At 43.4% G+C, this 25,347-nt stretch overlaps 1 protein-coding gene across 1 annotated transcript in view; it reads left to right on the plus strand.

Moving 5' to 3' along the window:
- LOC115478397 (phytanoyl-CoA dioxygenase, peroxisomal-like) overlaps nucleotides 1-24,723 on the plus strand; it is a 49,052-nt gene extending 24,329 nt beyond the window's left edge. The window contains exons 5-9 of the mRNA XM_030215696.1: nucleotides 2,448-2,529; nucleotides 7,843-8,024; nucleotides 16,331-16,480; nucleotides 21,078-21,212; nucleotides 23,114-24,723. Coding sequence (XP_030071556.1) covers nucleotides 2,448-2,529; nucleotides 7,843-8,024; nucleotides 16,331-16,480; nucleotides 21,078-21,212; nucleotides 23,114-23,167 — 603 coding nt within the window. The 3' untranslated portion in view covers nucleotides 23,168-24,723. The remainder of the gene's footprint in view (nucleotides 1-2,447; nucleotides 2,530-7,842; nucleotides 8,025-16,330; nucleotides 16,481-21,077; nucleotides 21,213-23,113) is intronic.
- The last annotated feature ends 624 nt before the right edge of the window (nucleotides 24,724-25,347 follow it).

Here is a 25,347-nt window from a genome sequence, read left to right on the forward strand (position 1 = left end):
CTGGCCATTTCCAGGCGCCGGCATTAAATCTTTGAGTTTCTGGAGCCGGCTAATGCATAGCCAGTTAAGTGCGATATTCAGTTTAATCAGCTATAGGTTACCACGTAAACATAAGACTGACTTTTATGTGGTCCTGTCTGTGCAGTTAACCTGGATGGTTATGTACTGAATATTGGCACTTAACCAGCCGAGTGGAGGAGTGGCCTAGTGGTTAGGGTGGTGGACTCTGGTCCTGAGGAACTGAGTTCGATTCCCACTTCAGCCACAGGCAGCTCCTTGTGACTCTGGGCAAGTCACTTAACCCTCCATTGCCCCATGTAAGCCGCATTGAGCCTGCCATGAGTGGGAAAGTGCGGGGTACAAATGTAACAAAAAAAAATGCTGACTCTGCCCTGGAACACTACTACTACTACTATAAATCATTTCTATAGCGCTACCAGTCGTACGCAGCGCTTCACAATTGAACATGAAGAAAAGACAGTCCCTGCTCAATAGAGCTTACAATCTAAAATAGCCAGTTTTCATTTTGCCTCTAACCGGTTGTGTCACTGAAAATTAGCGGTTAGGCCCAAACAGGCAACTTAACCAGCCTGGAGCTGTTTCTAGCTGGTTAATTCAATCACTTTGAATATCGACCCCCTACACAGGGCCTGTTTCATCAAATCACGCTAGCCGTTCCCATGCAACAATGCCATGGCTTGATAAGAGGCCCATCCCTTTGTAACATGACGAGTTTTTGGGCCAGAGACGGCCGTGTACAAGCATAAGACAGCCTATAGGGTTTTTGGGGATACATAGTACTGAAAGATCCCAAGGATATGCTTGAATGCTGTATTATTTACCGAATTATTGGAATGTAGTTCGCATGAATTGAGGCAGAACTCGGGACTGGTTGTGTGTTCTGGAGGGAAAGAGGAAGAAATACCATTTTAGTCTGCCAATATAACTTCACTTCAGACTAGCAAAGTGGGCTGGTGGAGGTGATAACAACGTATAAACCTAACAAATGAGTGAAATTAGCAGTTTATAAGACTAAAGTGTCCCTCTCCGGCATTTCTGTATTCATAGGTAACATGACCTAGGGTCCTGCATAAATCACAGGATGAACTTCAGATTGTTGAGGCTAAGTAGTAGGTACCCAAGCAAAATGAAGGGAAAAAGCCAAATTGGTAGCCTCCCAGCAGAAACCAGCTATCAGCAAAGCTCTGCTTAAATTGCAGACCTTGTAATATTAGACCTCTGCCGTAGTTTAAATATGATTGAGACTGAGTTGATGACATGGGAGTCCAGATGGGGCAGGGTTGTCTCCTGGAAGGCAGCGGAGGTTCCTTGCAATCTGGGAAGCTTATTTGTCCAAGTTATCGCCATGGGCACGTAGTCAAGTCCTGAATAGACTCCCATGGGACGGCTAGGAATTGTGGAGAGTAAAGAACGGGCATTGCACTATCAGGGGAGGGCAAGGGGGGGGGTAGGAGGGAGAGGGAGGACGATTAGTATAAGGAGGGGGAAGCTAGCAGCTCAAAGGGGGGGGGAGATCGGAGCTGGGGGGGGAGGGTTTGGGGAGTGGGGAGGAGGAGAAGAAGTTGGAAAATAGTGGGGATGGTTTGCTGACTACTGCTTGGTCTAAGTATTCTGTTATGCTTATTAAGGATGTTTACAATGTGTTCTTACTTGTAGAGTATGTTAATGTAAGAGGCCATTTCCCAATAAAATTGTTAAAGCATAAAACAGAGGGGTGGGGTGGGGATAAAATGTTAAAAGTTTGATGACGGACTGTATCATTTTGTTTTTAATTATTATTAGCATTTGTATAGCACTACCAGACGCACGCATCGCTGAACACCTGACACAAAGAGACAGTCCCTGCTCAAAAGAGCTTACAATCTAAATAATACAGACAGACAAGACAGTTACGGGTGAGAAGGGAGGAAGGGACAAGGGGAGGGCAATTGTGGCTAGGAGCCAAAAGCAGCAGTGAAAAGGTGGGTTTTCAGCATAGATTTGAAAACAGGTAGAGACTGAGCTAGATGTATAGGTCCAGGAAGTCTATTCCAGGCATAAGGTGCCACGAGAGAAAAGGAATGAAGCCTGGAGTTAGCAGTGGAGGAGAAGGGGGACGACAAGAGAGATTTGTCCAGTGAGCGGAGGTCACGGGGAGGAATGTAGGGAGAGATGAGAGCGGAGAGGTAATGAGTACATGTTTATTTTTGAATCTTTGTGTATTCATATTATTGGATGTATTTCCTTTGAATTGTCATCAGTAAAAATGTTGAATCATAAATATGATTGACGTTGTCCCTCTTGAGGACATTCAGACATGGGCATTTGTAAAACTAGCAAAATATATAGAATTCATGAAGAGTGACTAATTGTCGTGAATGCCATCAAGATGCCTCGCAGTCTCGGTACAGTGGAACGCCGCTTAGTGCCGTCTCTCTTCTCTTCAGATCCTGAAGTTAGTTGCGTGTTTTACGGGCCCCAACATTATGGCCATGCACACCATGCTAATTAACAAACCTCCAGATTCAGGTAAGGAGAACTTATTTGGGGCAGGGGTGGGAGGGGAGGAGGAACCGTGGGCATTTACGCTGGTTTTTTTTGCTTAATGTGCGGGATAATAAATCCCTATTAAACTTGAAATGATACCGTCTCACGCAGAGAAAGTCAGGTAAGAGTACTACAGGAACATTAATTTCTCCGTCTACTTAGAAACTGGCCAGTTTCTGATCTGGCCTTTCTTCTTTTTCCCATTTTATTTAGTTGTGTTTGATTTCTGTAATAGATGGGTTGTGCATATTGGAGCCGATAATTCAGACCACAGGCAGTAGCCCAGATATTCAAGGCCGGACGGTTTCCTGTGACTGGCATTGAATATCCAGATGTATTTTGGCCAGTTTCAACTTAACCAGCGAAGTCGATATTCAGTAGTGGCTGGTTAAGTTGAAACCGGCCAAAGATAGGCCACCAAATCTAGGGGTCCCTTTACTGTTTTTTGTTGTTTTTTTTTAACTTTTTTTATTTATTAATTTTTCATTTATATCTACAGACATAAATGTTTGGAAATCTCAGAAATAAAAAGAGCAAAGGCAATATTAACTTATATCACATACTAACATAGTATGAAAGTTTCTTAAATTTGTCCACAATATTTTGAATCAAGATACTAGGAAATATAATAAACTTAAGAAATATATAATAAATTTAAATTATTACAAATGGGACAAAGCAGATATCTACAGCCAATGTAACAGCATTGCTAACTATGGAGGGAAATCCACAGTTGGTCTAACCATTTCCTTCGATTCAATAAATTCTAACAGTTTCTTGGGAGCACCTAATTTAAGAATTCTTGATTTATACGTCAGGAATTTTTTTCTCCTCTTTTGTGTACTTCTTGCCATATCAGGAAAAACCTGAATCTTTTGTCTCAGGAAAGAGTCATTTATATGGCGAAAATAAAGTCGTAGAATATTATTTCTGTCTAGGGGGTCCCTTTACTAGGCTGCTGGGAAAAAGGGCCCTGCTGTAGGTGTGGGGACCGTTTTTCCTGCATGCCAGGGCCCTTTTTTACCGCAGCCAGTAGGCTGATATAATGAAATTAGAAAAGGTACAGAGAAAGGCGATGAAAATGATAAAGGGGCTGGGATGACTTCCCATGAAGAAAGGCTAAAGCAGCTAGGGTCTTTAGCTTGGAGAAGACTACTACTACTACTTATCACTTCTATAGCGCTACAAGGCATACGCAGCGCTGTACACCATACATGAAAAGACAGTCCCTGCTCAAAGAGCTCACAATCTAAAAATGGAATGTTGCTAGTGGAATAGCAACTTTCCATGTAGAATCTCAAATAATAGCAACAGAATCTCCAATAGTAGCAACATTCCATGTAGAATCTCCAATAGTACCCAACAGTCCATCTAGAATCTCAAATAATAGCAACAGAATCTCAAATAATAGCAACATTTCATCTAGAATCTCAAATAGTAGCAACAGAATCTCCAATAGTAGCAACATTCCATGTAGAATCTCAAGTAATAGCAACATTCCACGTTCCACTGCACTAACCACTAGGCTACTCCTCCACTAGCAACATTCCATCTAGAAGCCTGCCCTTGCAGATCAGGAATGCGGCCGCGCAGGCACATACGTGCAGGACGTCAGACTCACAGAAACAGAAGCCTGCGCGGCCGCGTTGCTGATCTGCAAGGGCAGGCTTCTACATTACTACTACTACTACTACTTATCACTTCTATAGCGCTACAAGGCATGCGTAGCACTGTACACCATACATGAAAAGACAGTCCCTGCTCAAAGAGCTCACAATCTAAATAGGACAGGCAAACAGACAGAACAACTAAGAGGTAAGGGAATTAAAGAGGTGGGGATAAAAGGGTACAGGGCAAGTGAGTAGTGGTTAGGAGTCAAAAGCAGCGTTAAAGAGGACATCCAAGAGGAGATGCGATAGAGGTCTATAAAATGCTGGAGTGGAACAGGTAGATGTGAATCTCTTGTTTAATCTTTCCAAAATACAAGGACTAGGGGGCATGCAATGAAGCAATTGAGTAGTACATTTAAAACAAACTGGAGAAAATATTTCTTCACTCAACATGTAATTAAACTCTGGAATTCATTGCCAGAGAGTGGTAAAAGCAGTTAGCTTAGCAGGGTTTAAAATGGTTTGGATAGTTTCCTAAACGAAAAGTCCATAAGCCATTATTGGGATAGACTTGGGGAAAAGCCACTGCTTATTTTTAGGACAAGCAGCATCAAATCTGTTTTACTGTTGTGACCTGGATTAGCCACTGCTGCAAATAGGATACTGGTCTCCCGGTATGGCAACGCTTATGTTCTTGTGAATATATTGCCTTTCGGAAGCAGACTGCAAATAATAAGGGACACCCTCCTGCCCCATTATGGTGGCACTCCTTTCTAAATATTCTCAGCCTGTAGAAGTGCCAGCAGCCCACCTCTGTACCTTTAAAAGTGTGGATCCAGTGTGACCAACACTTGAAAGGGATGAGACTGTGCAGGAGGCACCTCCTGTCACTGTGAGGAGTGAGAGGCAAATAAAATCCAGTCCTGAGCAGAATCGAACCCAGGTTTCTCTACATGGTAGTGTACAGCAGTGCTGTTAACCCAACAAACCAGCCCCAGGTCTACCAGTTTTATTACCAGTGATCTGTCAAAAGAGCAACAGAGGAAAGTACAGTGTACATCTTAGAACAGGTATATGTGGGTTGTGCTGCAGTAATTAAGGTGTATTTCTTACCTTTTTAGGAGACGGTGGTCTAATTGCAAAAATCAAATGCTTATGCAAATAATCTGATGCATGCAAAGGCAGAGAGAGCCTTAAGGACTAGATTCATCCTTCCGCATTTTGTGAGTCACTTGTAATTGGAAAGTGCAGAATGACTAGAGCTTCCCCATCAGTCACTGTGGAATTATTCCAAGCAAATGAATGCAATTAGAACATAATTGTTGCTGTTTGAGGTAACAATAGGGAATTTCAGATCTTGGTTAAATGTTGCAAAGGACATAGACTTACAAAGTTACATCACTAAAAAAAAAAAAAAAGGTGCATTTAAAACTTTAAAAATAGGTTCACATCAACAAAATGAGTACGCGTCCACTGTGGTAGGCACTTTCTCAGTGTATATCATTGTAATTATCTGAAATTTGGGTACAAAGATTTTAGTGCCTGATTTTTCAGCTCTTTGCACAGGGTGTGCCAGAGATTTGGATTTTTCACTCTCACCGAAAGGGCAATTCCATTCATGCCAGCATGTGAAGGCTTTTAAAAAGGGAAATTCACTTATTTATGACCTTGTTTGATCCCCTTTTGGGATAGAGAGTGTGAATAAATAGTGGCATTTGGTAGGAAAGATAGAATCTGCCTCTAGAAATCCCTCTGGAGATTAGGCAGCTATTCCGCAGCTGTAAATCCTGATGCTGTAAATAACGTCTGTGGATAGAAATAAGTCAGGCAGGTGAATTGATTTAAGAAAACCCAAAACTGGGAAAAGCAGCATCAATCCTGCTTTCTACAACACTGTCTTGAGAGCATTGCAGTTCCTTTGGAAGTCCACTTTTGACAGATGCACAAAGAGAACAAGAACCAGAGTTCCCACACTAAGGGTCCCTTTTGCTAAGGTGCAATAAGCAGCATGTGAATTAGTGCACGCTGATAATGCGCTGCCACAGTCGCAGTTATTATGCTGCCATGACAGCATTCGCAAAGTTATATACTGTCTGTATACGGTACTACTACTTATTTCTATAGCGCTACAAAATGTACACAGTGTTGTACACTGGACATGAAGTGACAGTCCCTGCTCCACAGAGCTTACAATCTAATTAGGACAGACAAACAGGATAATAAGGGATAAGGACAAAGAGTAGCAACATTCCGGAACCCCAAAGTAACAAGATTCCGGAACCTCAACGAGTAGGAAGATTCCATGCAGAATCCTAAAGAGTAGCAAGATTCCGGAACCTCAAAGAGTAGGAAGATTCCATGCGGAATCCTAAAGAGTAGCAAGGTTCTGGAATCCCAAAGAGTAGGAAGATTCCATGCGGAATCCAGAGTAGCAAGATTCCGGAATCCCAAAGACTACTACTGCTACTAATCATTTCTATAACGCTACTAGACGTACGCAGTGCTGTACACTGGACATGAAGAGACAGTCCCTGCCCCACAGAGCTTACAATCAAATTAGGACAGACAGACAAACAGGACAAATAAGGGATAAGGGAATTACTAAGGTGGGAATGATATGGTAAAAGGGGTTGTGGGCGTGGAGTTCGTCTTGCAGTTAGCACACAGTAACTTACCATGTGCTGTTACCACAAGAGACAGCAAGTGTTCCACACTGTCATACAAGAAAAGGCTGGGGTTAGGACTCTTCAGCTTGGAGAAGAGATGGTGGAGGGGGTTATGATAGAGGTTCACTGAGTGGAGTAGAGCGAGTAAAGGTAAATCGATTGTTTACTCTTTCATAAGGTACAAAGACCAGGGGGACACTCCACGAAGTTACATGGAAATACTTTTAATACAAATAGAAGAAAATCTTTTTTCACTCGATGAATAATTAAGCTCCTGAACTCGTTGCCTGAGGATGTGGTAACAGCAGATAGTATATCTGGGTTTAAAAAAAGGTTTGGCCAAGTTCTTGGAGTTAAAGTCCATAATCTACTATTAAGATAGACATGGGGCAGCCAGTACTTATTCCTGGGATTGGTAGCATTGAAATCTTGCTACTCTCTGGGGACCTGTTGGAAGCAGGATGCTGGTTGGATGGACCCTCAGTCTGAGCTGGTATGTTCTTCCTGTGCAATAAAGGCCTTTTCTGTCTGGTAACTGTATGGGAAGATGCTGGGTATATCTTGAACAGTCACTGCGGTTATCACTTTGCAAAAATTACCATGCGAAAACTGCGCTTTAGTAAAGGAGCCTCTAAAAAGCAGATGGCTGGCAAATACTTGATGCCACGTTTGCATAGAAATTGGTATTCTTTCTTATAATCCATGTATAGTTCTGTTTTCTGTTGCATCTAATAAATGGTTTTTAATATTAGTGATTGTATTTTTTTGTTAAATTTACGCTGTCAAGTATTCGTCTGGCACAGACAGAAGAAATTAAAATAATTTTTTTTTTTTAATGCTGTTTTGTATTTAAACACATGTAACAATTATAAATTTACAAGAGTAGCCCCTGGATGGCCACTTGTCTTTCTGCCCTTCACTGTGGGTGGCAGCTGCTCTTGCAGGACACTTCTAGCACTCAGACTTTGTAAAGTGTTTTCGTTGTGCAGTTCTATAGTTAAGTGATGTTTTTGTTTCAGGTAAAATGACTTCCCGCCACCCACTGCACCAAGACCTGCATTACTTCCCGTTCAGGCCGGCCAATCAGATCGTGTGTGCCTGGACAGCCATGGAGCACATAGATCGGAACAACGGTTGTCTTGTTGTGCTTCCAGGAACACACAAAGGTTCCTTGAAGAAACACGCCTACCCTGCCTGGGAGGTAAAATCCTGCTTCCTCCTTTTTGTTAATTTTTGCAGAAGCAGCAAGGAGTTGATTCTGGGTAGGAGCTGCTCCCGCCTTTATAACTCCCACTCACTGGGTCCGGCCCGGATTTTCAGTAGCACTATTTGGTTAGTGCCAGCGAGCGTGGTCCAGGGGGCGCAGTCAGGGTGGAGCTGGGAGTAAGGGCGCTGCAGTGGTAACCCTAGAGCTACCCATTTACCCTAGAACAGAAAAAAACCTGGCCTAAGTTAACCAGGTAGCACTCCAGGTACCCCCTCTGGATATTGGCGGGTACCCAGGAAACTCCTGGTGGCAGTGCCTTTACCCAGAGAGGGGTCAGCATTGAATGTCCGAATCTAATTCAACAGAGAGCAGCCAGTTGGCTGACCACTGCCAACTGAACGTTGCCCCATAGTTAAAAAAAAACCAGATAAGCACAACTTAATTTTAAGTGCTGATAAAATCGTCTGCCACGCAGGGGCGTAGCCAGACAGCAGATTTTGGGTGGGCCTAGTCAAGAAGTGGGTGGGCACCAAGTGATCTCTCCCCCCCCAATGCAATGAGGCCAGTATCAGCAGCTTAGGAAGCTTAGACTGCTGAAGTGGAAAGCAGTGTTTTCAGCACCATCAGGGGGAGGTCTTCAGCTGGCGGAGCTTGGGATCCCCACTAGTTAGCACTAAATATGTGCTGCTGTTGGGTGGGCCTGAGCCCTAAGTGGATGGGCCCCGACCCACCCAGGCCCACTTGTGGCTACGCCACTGCTGCCACGTGGATATCGCACAAACAACTACTAATATTACTTGAGGTTTATGGTAAACAACTTCCATTGTTGCATTGGAGGGAAGTAGCCTAGTGGTTAGTGCAGCAGCCTGAGAACCTGGAGAACTGGGCAACTCAGCTGATCTGCCTGCTGCGGTTTCAGCGCTGTAAGTTGAATCGCGAAGAGAGGGCCCGGGCTGGCAACTCTGGGGGGGGGGGCAGCGGTGACCTGGCGAGGATGGTAGCTGGAAATCTCGCCCGTTTTAACGGGCATAATGGCTAGTTGGTAATAAATAGCACAGGAGATGTTTGCTGAGAAGGTTGGGTATGGCCAAGGAGGCCAACCACGAACATTTAGTCACATCCTCAGCTTTAAATGTGGAGATCCAGAGTTCATGCCGATAATTTGAAAATAGGATCCATGGCATTTTGGGGCAGTGACCCTGTGTTGGGATTAGATAAGAATCTCCACGTAATTCTATAACTTCTGAAAATCTCAGTGGAATTGGGTTAGGGTTTACCAACACACAAAGAAAGCCTAAAGTCAGTAGTTGACTTAGGAAGGATATCCAGTCAATAACAGCAACACACTCCTAAAACAGAAGAGATTTTTCCTAGCCAAATCATCTATTCCCATTATTTCTGAATCACTGGCCTTACCTGTAAGAGAAGGTAACAGTAAGTGATTGCAGAACAAGACCAAATTAGGCCATCCAGTCTGCATATTTATGCTGCTTCTACTTGTACAGACTCAGCCTCACACCAGCTCCCTACTTCCCATGTGCCTTACCTGAACTTTTAACCTCTTTCCTGTCACAACTGTCCATCAGTCCTAGTGTGCTTAGAGTCTTTAAAGTACTGGTTTTTACCACCTTCACTAACGGGCCATTTTAAGCCTTGTTATCTTCTTGTAGGTTTATTACAACGTAAAATCCAACCAGCTCCCCTTCGTGTTTATTGAAGTTTGTTTTTTTAACCATGGTGACTCCCATGCATATTGCACAAACAAAAAAAATAAGATGACCAACCCACCCTACGGTAGTCCACAAGAAAAAAAATGTGAAAAAAATAGGGTAGTGCAATAAGTCTTCAAAGTAGATTCTCAAAATAAGGAATCCACAAAGGGCAATTTTTACTACTACTACTACTATTTAGCATTTCTATAGCGCTACAAGGCATACGCAGCGCTGCACAAACATAGAAGAAAGACAGTCCCTGCTCAAAGAGCTTACAATCTAATAGACAAAAAATAAATAAAGTAAGCAAATCAAATCAATTAATGTGGACGGGAAGGAAGAGAGGAGGGTAGGTGGAGGCGAGTGGTTATGAGTCAAAAGCAATGTTAAAGAGGTGGGCTTTCAGTCTAGATTTAAAGGTGGGCAACACGAAAGACAGTCCCTGCTCAAAGAGCTTACAATCTAATAGACAAAAAATAAAGTAATCAAATCAATTAATGTGTACAGGAAGGAGGAGAGGAGGGTAGGTGGAGGCGAGTGGTTACAAGTGGTTACGAGTCAAAAGCAATGTTAAAGAGGTGGGCTTTCAGTCTAGATTTAAAGGTGGCCAAGGATGGGGCAAGACGTAGGGGCTCAGGAAGTTTATTCCAGGCGTAGGGTGCAGCATCAATTCAGTTGGACTCAACTTGGATCCATGTTTCGTGAATGGAGCGCCTGCTTCAGGAGTCACAAGAACTGCTCAGTTGTAAGGAAACAACTGCAAATGTAAACAAACAGCCATTTACTTGATGCCTACTACTCTCGGTGGAGAGAGAGTCTGAGTTCTCTTTTGGCAGTCTGGTTCGTGGACTTGCTCTTTCTATTGCCCTTTGTGGATTCCTTATTTTGAGATTGTACTGTTCCACTACCCTACTTTTTGTGTTTTTCCATGCATTTTGCCCCAGTGCCATCTTTAAAGTCTGATGCAGTGATTAATGCCGCTCCATGAAGAGTACCACTTATGTTTAAATCTTTTTTTATTGTTAATAAACAACACATGGTAAATATACATTGTATGTTTTCTACCAGTTCTACAATCATTCATATTAAACCATATTTGGAAAACAGTGTTTTTAATTTTCACCCCCCCTGCCCTTAACTTCCCCCCCCCCCCCACCCACCCCTACCCTCCCTCTCTCTTTCCCACTCCTACATCCACTTATTTCCAAAGTCTTATTATCAGGGATTTAAGATATGACTTCTCGCTGCTGCTGTCATGGTAATCCAAAACGGGCTCCAGCGTTGTTGGAATTGTGTTCCTTCTGTAGAATCTATGTCCCTTATAGCCATGCGTTCCATTCGCATCATGTGTATCATATGTGTCCTCCACTGTTGCACCCTGGGGGGTTGATGGGATATCCATTCTGACAGTATTGTCTTTTTACCTGCAAGTGTGGCTCGCATCACAAATGCTGTGTATCCTCGTTTGGGTCTTTTCCCCAGTTTTGGTTGTCCAAATAATAATTGGGCATCATAATGCCACGTTTGTCCCCACATAGTGGTTACCTGGGTCACAATCTGCCGCCAAAAACTTTGCGTATATTTACAATGCCAGAGCATGTGTCCCGTTGTCGCTCCTGGAGCTCCGCATTTTGGGCATTCGCCCCAAGGGGATAGTCCCATGTGGAATGCCCTTCTCGGTGGCACGTGAAGTCTCAAAGCCACCTTATATTGTAGTTCCCAGTGTGCAGCTGCATTTGTGGTCTTCCGAATCTGCAATATGTGAGATTGTAACATCTGTGTAGTTATTTTAGTTTGTAAATCCAGGGTCCAGGTATGTGCTAATTTGGCATAGTCCAGTTCCAAAGCTGTATCTCGTATATGTCTATGGTGATATGCCATAGGTACTTTTTGCTGGGATTCCAAAGAATATGCTGAGGAGATTTCTTCCTGTACGTCTTCTGTTAATGATGTCCATGGTAAGGATGACACGTAATGTCGCAGTTGTCTATAATAAAACTCATCACTGGCAGGCAAACCATATTTGGTTTGTAGTTCATTGAATGATTTGAGTCTGCCTTCAGCAGTCACCACCTGGAGAAGGTATACCACACCTTTCCTTTCCCACCTCTTGAATACACTGTACATTTGTCCGGGTATAAAGGAATGGTTGTTACAGATAGGCAAATATGGTGTCACCTTAGGTGAAAAATGGTGGAGGCGGCACACCCATTCCCAGACAGCCCTGGCAGTTGTCATTATCCCAGAGTGCTTCAGGGGGTATGGAACCTCCACTCCAGTGCCATGCAGATAGTTACTAAAATGCATCCCCGGGGACACCCCCAGCTCCAGGGCTGTGTTAGTATAATCACTGGTCTGCCTGAACCAGTCATTTATATGTCTCATGCCATTAGCTATACTCATGAAGCGAATATTCAATAGTCCTAGCCCCCCATATTCCACCGGGATAGTCAATATAGAGATCGGTAGTCGTGCTTTCTTCCCCCGCCAGAGAAATCGTTGCGTGTGGCGGTGTAATGTGCGCTCATCTTTTTTTTTCAGGTATAGAGGTAAGGTTTGGAATATATATGTCCATCTTGGTGCAATGACCATGTTAAAGAGTGCAATCCTACCCAATAGGGATACTGGAAGGGCGCCCCAGGTCCGCAATGTCTGTATGGTCTCTTTGAGTAAGTTGTTTACATTAAGATCGTATAGCTGAGAAAGATCTGCCGGTATTTGCACTCCCAAATATTTAACAGAATTTAATTCCCAGACAAGGGGAAATCCAGCAGTCCATCCCCTGTGTGGATGTTTTACTATTTCCAGGGCTACAGTCTTAGTCAAATTTAATTTAAATCCTGAGATTTGTCCAAATCGCTCGATCTCCTGTATCAGACGTGCCATGGATCTAGGGGGGTCTGTTATGGTCATCATTAAGTCATCTGCAAAAGCTAATACCTTTATATGTTGACCTGCTATCTGTACTCCCGTGATGCTTGTCTGTTTTCTTAATATATGTAACAGCGGCTCCAATGATATCACAAAAAGGGCAGGGGATAATGGGCACCCCTGTCTAGTTCCCCTCATTATTTTAAATTCAGTCTCTTTTATACCATTGACAATAATACTCGCCCCCGGGTTACAATATAGTGTTTCTATTGCTTGCATGAACCAGCCCTCAATCCCCATCGTTCTCATAGTCTGGAAGAGATAGTCCCACCCCACCCTATCGAATGCCTTTTCTGCATCTGCACTCATTATTACCGCTGGCGTTTCCTGCCCCTGACATGACGCTATAGCCAATAACAACCGCCGGACATTGTGTGTGGCTTGTCTATTTCTAACAAATCCAACTTGTTCCGGACTTATTAGGTTAGGGAGGCATTTTGCCATTCGGTCTGCCAACATTCCTGCCAGTAATTTAATGTCAACGTTTATGAGGGATATTGGGCGATAATCTTCTGCTTTAGCCAGCGATTTCTTTGGTTTAGGGATTAAAGTAATTAAAGCTGTATTTGCATATTTGGGAAATGTCCCTGCATTGATCACCTCTTCGTAGTACTCCAACAGTGTCTTTTGGCCTTCTAGGGGTAAGATTTTATAGAATTCCCCAGTATATCCATCTGGCCCTGGTGCCGTTCGGTTTTTCAATTTTTTTATAGCCTGTTGGAGTTCCGTTAGGGTTAATGGAGCATTGAGTATAGCTAAGTCTTCAGGTGTTATAATGGGCAGACCCGCCTGAGTTAAATAGTCTTGTATCACCTGCTTATTTACTTGGTTTCCTGATGTGTACAGTTGTGTAAAGTGTGTAGTAAAGATTCTCCCAATTTCACTTTGTGTTACTCTAAGCCTACCCTGCTCATCTTTCAGGGCCGCCACCGTCCGGGAGCCCCCCCAACGTTTTATGACTTTACTCAGTAAGCGTCCCGTTTTGTTCCCAAATCTGTGTAATTTATATTTATAATACACTGCTGATCTTTGTTCTTTTTCATGGAGCAGAGTATTAAGTGTGACCTGTATGGTCTTTAAATGCTCCAATGTGACCTGGGAGGGTCTTGAAATGTGCATGCGCTTAGCTTTGGAGAGCTGTTTTTCCAGTTGTAATATTGTTGCCATTCGGCGTTTCTTTTGGGTACTACAATATGCAATAATATTCCCTCTAAGAACCGCCTTTAGTGCGGACCAAAACAAGATTGGGTCTGTCTCTGCATGTTCTTTATTATGAAATGAGTATTCTCCCCATTTATCCAGTAGATATTTTTGAAATTGAGGGTCTCCGTCTAAATATGCCGGGTATCTCCACCCTGCCCCTCTCGGCCTGTCATCTGGTAACTCTAAATCCATCCATACCGGAGTATGGTCAGAGATCTCCTCCGGTCCTATGGCTGCCCCCCTCACCTGGTGGAACATAGTACGACCTAAGAGAATATAATCCAATCTCGATTGTGTGTCATGGGCCCTTGATCTATGTGTATAATCACGTTCCCCAGGGTGTAGTGTTCTCCACACATCCACCAGGTCTAACGTCTTTAACAACATTGGCAGCTCTCCTGCTCGTTGTCCGGAGTAGTGTGCCGACTGCGGATTAGTGGTGTCCTCTCTTGGGTTAAGAACTAAGTTGAGGTCCCCAAGTATTAAAATCCTACCCTGTTGGTATTGGAGACATTTACTTCCCAGCGTCCGGTAAAATTCTTTATCATATTCATTAGGCCCATATACCCCAATCAAGTAAAATTCAAACCCTTGTAGCCATACTCGTAGTGTTATATATCGACCTTGTTTCTCTTTTTCTACCACTGTTACTTTACAGGCCAACCCTTTACGAATTAGGACCGCAATTCCTCCCCTCCGCCCCTGGGCATTCACCGCATAGCATTCTCCAACCCATAATCTTTGTAATTTAGAATGTTCTATATCATTTAATCTGGTTTCCTGTATGCAGGCTATATCTGCCCGGTGTCGCTTGAGGGCTGTGAGTATTTTGTTCCGTTTTATAGGGGATGTTATGCCCCCTACATTCCATGTTATAATTCTAATTGGCATTGTTGCATGGCTATACACATATTTTTACGCTTATAACCCATAACATTTGCGCCCGCTAGGGACCTTGCATACATCTTGATCAACATATTTCCATGTTTTACCATAACCTCAATATTTCTGAAGAGTTCTGTCTTTTGTCCCTTATTTACCATATTTAGAGTAGGTTCTTCTTCCCTAATCCCCCCCCTCTCCCTACCATCCCATCCACGCATGTGACCTTTGTACATCCACCTAGATATTCCAGGTGGATGTCCTGTGACCTCGGTGATCACCTGGAGCTCCCGATTCCCCAACATTTTTAAACAATAAACAATAATCTTGCTATCCACATATTCAGTAATACTTGCTGTGATTGGTATGTTATTTCAGTTGTGCCAGATGGCTAACTTAAACTGCCTCCAAGATTTTATTGTCCATTAAATGTTTCCTGGCTTCAGTTGCCGTTGAGAAATGCTGCCATTTCTCCTGTATATATATTCTTAATTGAGCTGGGTATTGTAGTCGAAATCGAATTTTTTTCTGTGCCAGTTCTGAGCAAAGCAGATGGTATTGTTTTCTTTTTTCTTGGACAGCAGTAGAATAATCTTGAAATATCAAAATATTCCTCTGGTTATACTGTAGCGAGTCCCTTTTAATTTTGAAGCCTTGCATTATCTCTACTTTATGTCGGTAGTTCATTATCTTCGCTATGACGGCACGTGGCCTATTTCTATTCTCCATTTTCCTGCCCATGCGGTGTGCTCTTTCGATGACCATTGGGCCCATCGTGTCCGTGAGCGCCAGCTCTTTAGATAGCCAAGTTTCCAACCATGTTTCAAGGTTGCACTCCGGGACAGATTCATCTAGTCCAATAATGCGTATGTTATTCCTTCTTGCTCTGTTTTCATATTCATCTAGGAGGTTGCGCTGCTCCACCACTTGTTGCCTTAATTCTGCGATATCGGGGCCATATCCTCGCGTGTCATCCTCCGTTGCCGAGACCCTCGTCTCTAAATCTCCAAGCCGGATACTGAACCCGTCCAGGGTCGTCTGATATGCCTCCAGTTTGCTATTCAGGCTTATCCATTTGGGTTCCCAGGCCCTCTCGGTCGCTTGCGTCAGTTGGTGGAGCTGAGCCTCTGTAAATATAGGCCCTATTGGCGCGGTTTCCTCCAGCGTCTTAGTGTCGCCGCTACTCGCTTTGCTTCTATCTTTTTTCAGCGTTTTTTGCGCCATATTTGTGGGCGAACTTGTTAAGTATTTTTCCATATAAAGTAAGTACCTTGCTTTGATTTTTATTGTGGATTGCGATGGTTTAAGGGGGATTAGGCTCGGAGCTTCAGTATCGAGCTGCACTCGAGCTCATGACGTCACCGGAAGTCCGAAGAGTACCACTTAACTATGGACACAGGGATTTTCAAATATCTTGAAAAAGAAACAAATATCTTGTGTATCGCCTATAAGTCTAAGTCTAAGTTAATTTCCTTTAATCTGGTATTATTGGGGCTGTGAGAACCATGTGTAGGAAATATAATTACGATGCCTTTCTGCAATGTAATAAACTTCCTTTGTATCTCTCTAAAGGGTGGAGTAAATAAGATGTACCATGGAATCCAGGACTATGACCCAAGTCTTCCGAGGGTGCACCTAGTCATGGAGAAGGGTGACACTGTATTCTTCCATCCTTTGCTTGTCCACGGCTCTGGCATGAACAGAACAGAAGGATTTAGAAAGGTACCTTATCAGGTTACATTGCTTATATATACAGAGAGAGAGAGATATGGTGACACATACTTGCATGTTTCACATTTGTAAGTTTCCTAGTTGAAAACTGTTAAAAATGTTTACTCTCTTTTGATATAGTAGTATCCCATTCTGCCTTCTTTAAGTACTGGTAGATTTCATTTTTTTTAAGCATTTATTTTATTGTTTTCAAATATAAACATGGTAGATAGAACATTTCTAATACACCAAAATTGCTATCCATTAATTATCCCTAACAGTTCTATACAGTCATATCTTATCTTTCCTCTTCAACCCCCTCTCCCCCGATTGCTCTATCAACTCTACATTTCCCAAAATTTTAACATATACTGCTATCCAGAGGTGTGCTGTGAGGATGACCATTGTTCATAAGAATTCCAGATTTTCTGATGCTGTACCACATAACCAGTCCGCAGAGCCGTAAGTTTTGACATCAAGCAAACGTAGTCCAGTTTTTGCAAGACTGTCCGGAGGCCAGGTAGCGACGGTTGCTTCCAGGCCGCTGCTAGAACCAGCTTGCTCTGGTAGATTTCATTTATGAAATCCTTTTCATCCACCAGACAGGTCCAGAACAAATAGGTTACAGGAATGTCTGGAGACAGACTTAAGAACTGTGAGCCCTACAAAAGGCACCATGCAGTCACCGATTCTTCAGTATTATCTGTCTCCAGCAGATGGTGACAGGAGGATACACTGAAGTGACTGGCAGCAAGAGGGGGGGGGCTCTGTTAGTCACTCTTTCCCTCCCTCCTTGAGGCAGTTTTATGTGAGTAGGAATTCCGTGAGGCAGAATTCAGTTATGGAAATGGTACCAGGAGCAGTGTGTACCAAGACGTTTTTCTGAAAGGCTAAGACTGCAGCTTCTGGGGGTAGATGGGTGAATGCACCACTCCTAGCAGCTTAAGCTTCTCTCCCATTGCCCTAGAAACCACAGCTTTAATGCCACGCGGTAGATGGGTGGGTGATGGAGAGAGCAGTAGCCTCAACCCACGTTTCCCTGCTTCTGTAATAACTTGCTGTGCATTACCTTGAGCACCTTATGAATTTGCAATTACATAGTGTTTAGAAATAACATAGTAGATGACGGCAGAAAAAGACCTGCACGGTCCATCCAGTCTGCCCAACAAGATAAACTCATATGTGCTACTTTTTGTGTATACCTTACCTTGATTTGTACCTGTCCTTTTCAGGGCACAGACCGTAGAAGTCTGCCCAGCACTAGCCCCACCTCCCACCACCGGCTCTGCCACCCAATCTCAGCTAAGCTTCTGAGGATCCATTCCCTCGGAACAGGATTCCTCCACGTTTATCCCATGCATGCCTGAACTCTGCCACCGTTTTCCTCTCCACCACGGCAACAGAATTCAAACATGCATGGGACAAACACAAAGGAATCCTGTTCCGAGGGAATGGATCCTCAGAACTATTACTGTATCCAGATCTTTCAAGCGACACAAGTAGGAAATAAATGTGCATAAATTAAAAAAAAAAAAACCCATCCAGTTGTTTCATGGCTGACTCCTAGATCCTTTCTTGAACCCTGAAGATAATTGACCCTCCGTCCCCCCCCACCCCCCCCCACCCCCATGATCATTAATTCACAGTTCCTGTGGCTTCTCCCTTCCTTTTCACCTTCTCTGCTGTTAAAGCTCATTCCTTTGAAGAAACCACTTACCTTTTGCTCTGAAGGGAAAATCAAGAGGAATTTGGGGGCCAAAAGTTTGAAATGTAAAATTGGTAATTTAGAAGGTGAGTCAGGTTTATATCAGCTGGTGAATAATGTGGAGCACATTCAGCCTTCATGGATTATGAAAGAATTAATTATAAACCAGAACGGAACTGGCTTTTACACTTTAACCTTGCTTTGTTGCCTGATGGAAAGGGGTAAAAACAACTTTTTTTTTAATGAGATTCAGCACATGAATAAAGAGCCTGCAGTGCTGAAGGTTGATCAGAATAGATGATGATGGTGGTATTACAAAACATCATTACATTCTCTCACTTCAGGACACCCTCCCCTCCGCTATCTTTACTAATACATGTTTTACCTTGAGCTTGCCAGGAGAAAGCCCTGGCAATGAGGACGGCATTGTTCATTTCTCTCTCAGGTATGCCAAGAGTCAGAAATACCCAAAAGATGAGAGTAGAGGTGATTGGGGTATTTTACAAATAGCAGCAGTGAGTGGAGAGGTCCAGATAGACCAGGTCAGGGGGGAGCAGAGCTAGCAAATCACCTTTTGTTCCAACTATAAGATAAAACACAGAGGATGTATGACAATTTGATACTCCACTGTTCACACCAAAAGTAGATCACAGCAGATTAGAATCATAAATAACTCTAAATACCACAGAATACTACTACTACTACTACTTAGTATTTCTTAGCGCTGCTAGGGTTACGCAGCGCTGTACAAGTTTAAACATGGGGAAGGACAGTCCCTGCTCAAGAGAGCTTACAATCTAAAGGTAACAAACTATGTAGTCAGTGTAGGTATCATGAATGGGGAAGGTGGTTAGGCGCCAAAAGCAAGGGAGAAGAGATGGGCTTTGAGTAAGGACTTGAAAATGGGCAGGGAGGGCGCATGGCGTATGGGCTCGGGAAGTAGCAAGTAAAGGTGAAGGACAGGTTCTAGGAAAGAAGGGGGGATCAACTGAAGTCACCTTAGAGAGAGCTCAAAGAGCCAGGTTTTCTGAATTTCTGCAAAGGTGGGGGGGGTTTAGAACGGATGCGAGGCAGCAGAGAATTGCAGAGGTATGGCCCAGGATGGGAAAAGGCCGACTCCCTAGAGACGGGAGGGAGATGGTAGAGAGAGCAGACCCACCTGGGCAGCCTGGAGAGGATGATTATGTTATGTCGGGGGGGAAAAGGAGAGCAGCAAGATAGGCAGGGGGTTTGCGTGAGGGTAGGGAGGTATTGAGGGGGCAAAGGAGGCGCCAGCTCAAGTCACCTGAGAGTGGCTCTAAAAATGGGTGATACAATTCCAACTTTGTTTTCTAACGAAGGCAACAAGGTATGGCTAGTAAACATTGTGGAATCCAGATAATCTGTAATAGACCATTTCTGAGACACTTTGACCTGTGCTATAAAGTTAAGATTGTTCTATAAGACAGGTTGCGACAGATACAATTAAAAATTATAATAAAGATTGTTATAAAAATACGGCTTCTTGAAAGTGAAGTGATCAGTGCTCTAGAGAGAGATTATTGAAGTCCACATACCCAAATGGATTTGCAGCATCCAGATGAGTTAGAATAACGGACAGGAAAATATGGATTAGATCACACTTTTCCCACCGACCTTGAGCAAATCACTTTCCCCCTGATATTCAAAAGCATTTAACTGACTAGGATCAGCGTCTGGCAGGCTAAATACCTCATAGCTATCGCCCGCTGCATATCGCTGGTTAGTGGCTAGCGGATAGCAGGTTAAGAGGCGATTTTTCAGCCCCACTTTAGAGACTGTCTTTGGCCAGTTTAAACATATCCAGCTAAGTCTGACTATCAACGTAGCCGGTTATGTTCAAACCAGCCAAAAATAAACCAGATATTCAATGCCAGTCACCGGAAACGGACCAACACTGACCACGGGAGTTAGCCAGGCTAACTACCGTGGCCTGAATATCGGTCCCAAAATCTCCCGTTGCCTCGAGTACCCACAGAGATTGTAAATTCATTAGGGAAGAGACTTTCTGTACCTGACAAAACATTGTAAACTACCTTAAAAGAGGTGATCTATAAAAAAACAAAAAATAGCCTTTCGTTATTTCCTCAATAAAGTGTTAAAGATAAAGACCAAGGAATCCTAGCATGTTTTGTTGATGGCAATTAGTATATACTTGCCGAGGCCGGTACTTAATTGTGCCTGTCATCATTAAAATGCTGAAATCTAAAATACCAGTAGGAAGACCGAGGGGTGGAATGTATGTTTCATTTTGAATCTCATCACTAAATATTGTTGAAACATAAAATAGAGGGGTGGGGAAGGGAATCAAATGTAAAACGTTTGATGACGGAAGGTAACAGTTTGCCTTCACTGAATACTTGTTCATGTCTGAGTTTCTGTATATTCAGAATGTGGAATGTGTTTCTTGTGATTTGTCATCAATAAAAATGTTGAAACTTAAAGATTATTTGCTTAAGTTGTATTGTGAACTATCACTCTCAAAAGCCTGTTTTCTGGGACCCTTTGCAGTGAATGTATTTTATGGCTTCTAAGCAAGTTTGTGTTAGATTACCTCAGGATGTAGAGAGGGGTGTACAAGTATTTGTGCTTGCTTTTTTGCACTTGCTACAAAGCTAATGTATCTTATTTCCCTGTGTTATGGATTTCCTGTTCTCCGCTTAATACAGGACCCCCTTATAGTGGAGTTTAGGAATATATTTGATTTCCTGTTTAGCTTTCTGTAACTTGATTTATAAATGTTGAATTTCATAAATAACAAAATATATATTTCAGGCTTAAAAACAAAAATAGCCTGGTAAACCAAAGGTGAGGATTTTATTGTAAAGCATAAACACACTGATGGGTTGATATTTTGTAACTGGTGTCTCATTTTGCTTTCGGCAGGCTATTTCCTGTCACTATGCAAGTTCAGACTGCAATTACATCGACGTAGGAGGCACAAGCCAAGAAAACATCGCAAGTGAAATTAAGCAAATTGTGGAGAAACGCTATGGAGAAGATGTAACTGTTTCCTTCAAAGTAGGTTTGAAGAGAAATTATACTGATAAACAAGATTTAAATGATACCAAACGTCATGTGTTCTTTCTGCTAGAGATGGTTTATCCTTTGCTTGAGGTTATGAAGCATGTTTGATGTAGCGGTAGACAGGATGTCTCAATGCAAGAAATCAGCTCTAATTCCGTGGTCTGCATGGAGGGGAAATTTTTAAAATGAGCGAAAAGGTACCAAAAGTGGAAATTTAGGCAGCTTTCATTCTTGAAAGTTTTGTGTACTATAAGGTCAGTAGAATGGGACTATGCGAATTATGTGCTGAAGAGGCGTGGCTGGGGCGTCGCTGGGAGTGGTGGAGTGACAGTGAGTGGTGCCGGGTGAGAATTATTTATATAGATGGTTTTTTAATATATAATTAGTTCTTACCTGGAGCTGAAATTTGGCAGGGATTGTGCAGTTGCTGTCTCTCTGTCTTGTGAGATTACATTGCGAGTTTTCCTGCCCTCTCGCAAATGCCTTTTGTTGATTCACTTGTCATTCTCTGTCAAGAGAGCAACAGTGGAAGCCACTCAACTTCCCAACCTCAAAATGAGGTACAGGCTGATACTCAATCTACTTTGTAGTTCCAAAGAAAGAAGGATTTTATTGCCTTTTTTAATTTTTTTTTTTTTAAAGGTTTGAAAGGTCTAAACTTGGCCTTCAGATCCCTGTTTTCAGGATGCAGACTGCGTTCAGTTAGTAGCCATTCGCAAAGGAATTTCTCACATCTTTGAAGCTCAATGAAGCATACTTGCACATTCCAGTTTGGAAGGGCTCACCAGAGGCTTTTGAGATTCTCAGCTCTGGAAGCCCACTGTCGGTTTCAGATGCTGCTGTTCAGTATGGCGATTAGCTTTGTTCACCTTTTTGATGGTGTGCTTGCAGCAGCAGCTCTACGTAAGGAAGGAACCTTGGTTCATTTGTATTTGGACAACTGTTCATTGGGGTGAATTTGGAGTTAGAGAGCTGACTAGATATGGTCCAGATTCTTTGCTGTTGTAAAGCCTCAGATAGGTCACAACTTCTATAAGACTGATTTGGGGCCCTCACAGTTCCTGGACTATCTGGTAGCCTGCTTTGATGCATTGAAAGGGAAGGCGTTCCTCTTCAAACACAGAAGATCCAGGATTTGAGAACAGATCGTCTCTTACCTTGAGGCAAAGGTCACCCTGGCTGTGAGATTACATACAGGTTCTAGGTTCCATGGCTGCTACAATAGAGTCTATTTATTAGGATTTATTTACCGCCTTTTTGAAGGAATTCACTCAAGGCAATGTAGTTAGTCCTCATTCACTATGCAGCGCTAAAAATGGGCTACTGTACGAGTCCTTAACAGCCAGTTTTAATTTTAATGTTTACATAATGCCAGTGAAGCCTGTTGGAATACATTTTTTAATGTGCGTTATTATGTGTTAATGCAAAATAATATGGTAGTGCACTTTAGTTAATATAGCTTCTCGCTCTTTCAGATGTTTGGGGCATCGTAGCAACTATTAAAGACTCTGTATGTGAAGATCACTCAGTGGCGTACCAAGGGGGGGATGCTGCGCGCCGATCAGCGTCGTCGGTTTCCATGCTCCCTTTGCCCCGGAACAGGAAGTAACCTGTTCCGGGGCAGAGGGAGCATGGAAACCGACGACGCTGATCGGCGCGCGGCACCCCCCCAGCGGCGTGCACCCGGGGGGGGGGGGGTCTTTTGCCAGGGTGGGAGGGTGTCTCTTCACCGGGGGGGGGGTCGGGGTCGCGCTGCACGGGGGGCGGGGCACATCGGCGATCCGCCCCGGGTGTCAGCGCCCCTCGGAACGCCACTGAGCTCACTGTCTGTTTTCAGGTGTTTTCCTCTATGAGAAAATTACGTCTGTTGAATAATCTGTGTTGCTTCCTTTCAGGATGTGTGGAAGTTTAGGAGCCGTCTTGTGCAAGGACAAAGAATAAACCTGTAAAATATTTATCCTGCTGCTATTCTAATGAAGATACGGAGCTGAGTCTTTCTCAGAAATGGGAGCGGTGATCTGATCTGATTGTGTAATTAATATTTTCATACTCTTGAATTTTAATTTTAATAAATTATGTGTTACACTGCAGTTCACTAAGCTTGTGTGAAATAAATCAGCCAATTTGAGGAGGGATGTAAGAAGCCCAAGACAGATGAGATTGGAGGAGAAAGTGACAGTATGATAGCTTTTTTAAGTACCATTAATTCATAGCAATCAAAATCTTCCTCTACATCTAGCTGTCTTATTGTTAGAAATAATCTTCAGGGCATGTTTTCAAGATCAAAGATTTCAGAAGTTGTGTTTGCATAAATTATATATTTAGGATAACGAGGTTTGCACAAAGTATTCATGTTAAAGAACACCGTGCAGAATACCAAGGGAGACACTTGAATAAAAAACAGGAATCCCTTCATAAGAATATTATAGCCAAACTGGATCAGACCGAAGGCCCATTTAGTCCAGCACCCTGCTAACGACAGTGGCCAATCCAGGTCACAAGTTTCTGGTAGAATCCCAAGTAGTAGCAAGATTGCAGAATCCCCCAAGAGTAGCATCCATACTACCGACTCTTAATGGCAGAGTATGGACTTTTCCTCCAGGAACTTGTCCAAACCTTTTTTTTTTTTTTTAATTAGATATCCTAACTGCTGTTATCACATCCTCTGGCAATGAGTTCCAGAGCTTAACTATTCATTCAGTGAAAAAATATTTTCTCCTATTCAACAAAGAGATCAAAAGGAATCTGGAGTGAGCTACTGTTTCTGTGCAATCCTTGGGCACGAAGAAAGAGTAGGAGTAGGGGTTACCATATGTCCGGTTTTACCCGGACGTGTCCTCTTTTTGAAGACACCGCAGGACGTCCAGGCGGGTTTTTCCAGCCTGCCTGTTAATCCGGGTTTGCGGGCAGGCTGAGGCTGGTGCTGGTGGGCCTCGGAGTGCCATAGTGGCCTTTTCGGGAAAGGAAAGGACCCCATTCTTTCCAGCAATGCCGCTCCCTGACGGCGCTGCTTCAGAATGACTGCCGAGCCTTCAAGCGGCGGCGGCGGCCTCACCAGAGTTGTGAAATCACCGTTTGAAGTCTGCAGCCATTTTGAAGCAGCGCTGGCAGCAAGCGGGAGCAGCATCACTGGGCAGGAAAGAGTGGGGGTCCTTTCTTGCCCTGAAGAGGCCACTAGACCACCAGGGCACAATAAGGGAGGGGAGGTGGATCATGGATGGAATGTGGGTAGGGGTGAGGGAGGCTTTCTTTTTAGGAGGGATCAAGGTGACTATCTGGCATGGGAGTATGGAGGGGGCGTGGCTGTTGGCGTCCTTTTTTTTTTTTTTTTGTCGAGGGAGAATATGGGTAAATTGAGAAAAAGTTCAATCAACATGAAGTACTGAGACACAGAAAGACAGGACATAGAGCAGAGGTAGCTGGTTCATCCTGAGCAGAAATACTGCAGTGTTTCTGAAATATGATTGCTGATAGAAGTGTACTTGGATTAAAACTATATTGTGGATTTTTTTGTGTGTGTGTGTTTAATACCTCTTAAAGCAAAAAGTAGGATTCTGCGGGTGCCTGAGCTGTGCCCCACTGCAAGCATCTCCTTCTGCCCAAAAATGTAGAAAGTGTACATAGGGGAAGGGTCAGCTCCCTTGCCATGGCAGAAGCTCCCTCCTGCCCTCTGGAAGCCAAGCCAGGAGCAGGATACAATTTTGCTACCTAGAACTAGAGGACATGAAATGAGGTTGAAGGGGGTCAGACTCAAGAAAAATGTCATGAAGTATTTTTTCACGGAGAGAATAGTGGATACTTGGAATGCCCTCCCACGGGAGGTGGTGGAGATGAAAACGGTAACGGAATTCAAAAATGCGTGGGATAAGCATAAAGGAATCCTGTTCAGAAGGAATGGATCCTAAGGAGCTTAGCCAAGATTGGGTGGCAGAGCCGGTGGGAGGCGGGCTAGTGCTGGGCAGATTTCTATGGTCTGTGCCCTTAAAATGGCAGATACAAATCAAGGTAAGGTATACACATAAAGTAGCACATATGAGTTTATCTTGTGGGCAGACTGGATGGACCGTACAGGTTTTCTCTGCCGTCATCTACTATGTAGAGCTTGGCATCCACTGCTGCTTGGACAACT

The sequence above is a fragment of the Microcaecilia unicolor genome, chromosome 10 (genome assembly GCF_901765095.1).
Source record: "Microcaecilia unicolor chromosome 10, aMicUni1.1, whole genome shotgun sequence".
NCBI lineage: Eukaryota > Metazoa > Chordata > Amphibia > Gymnophiona > Siphonopidae > Microcaecilia > Microcaecilia unicolor.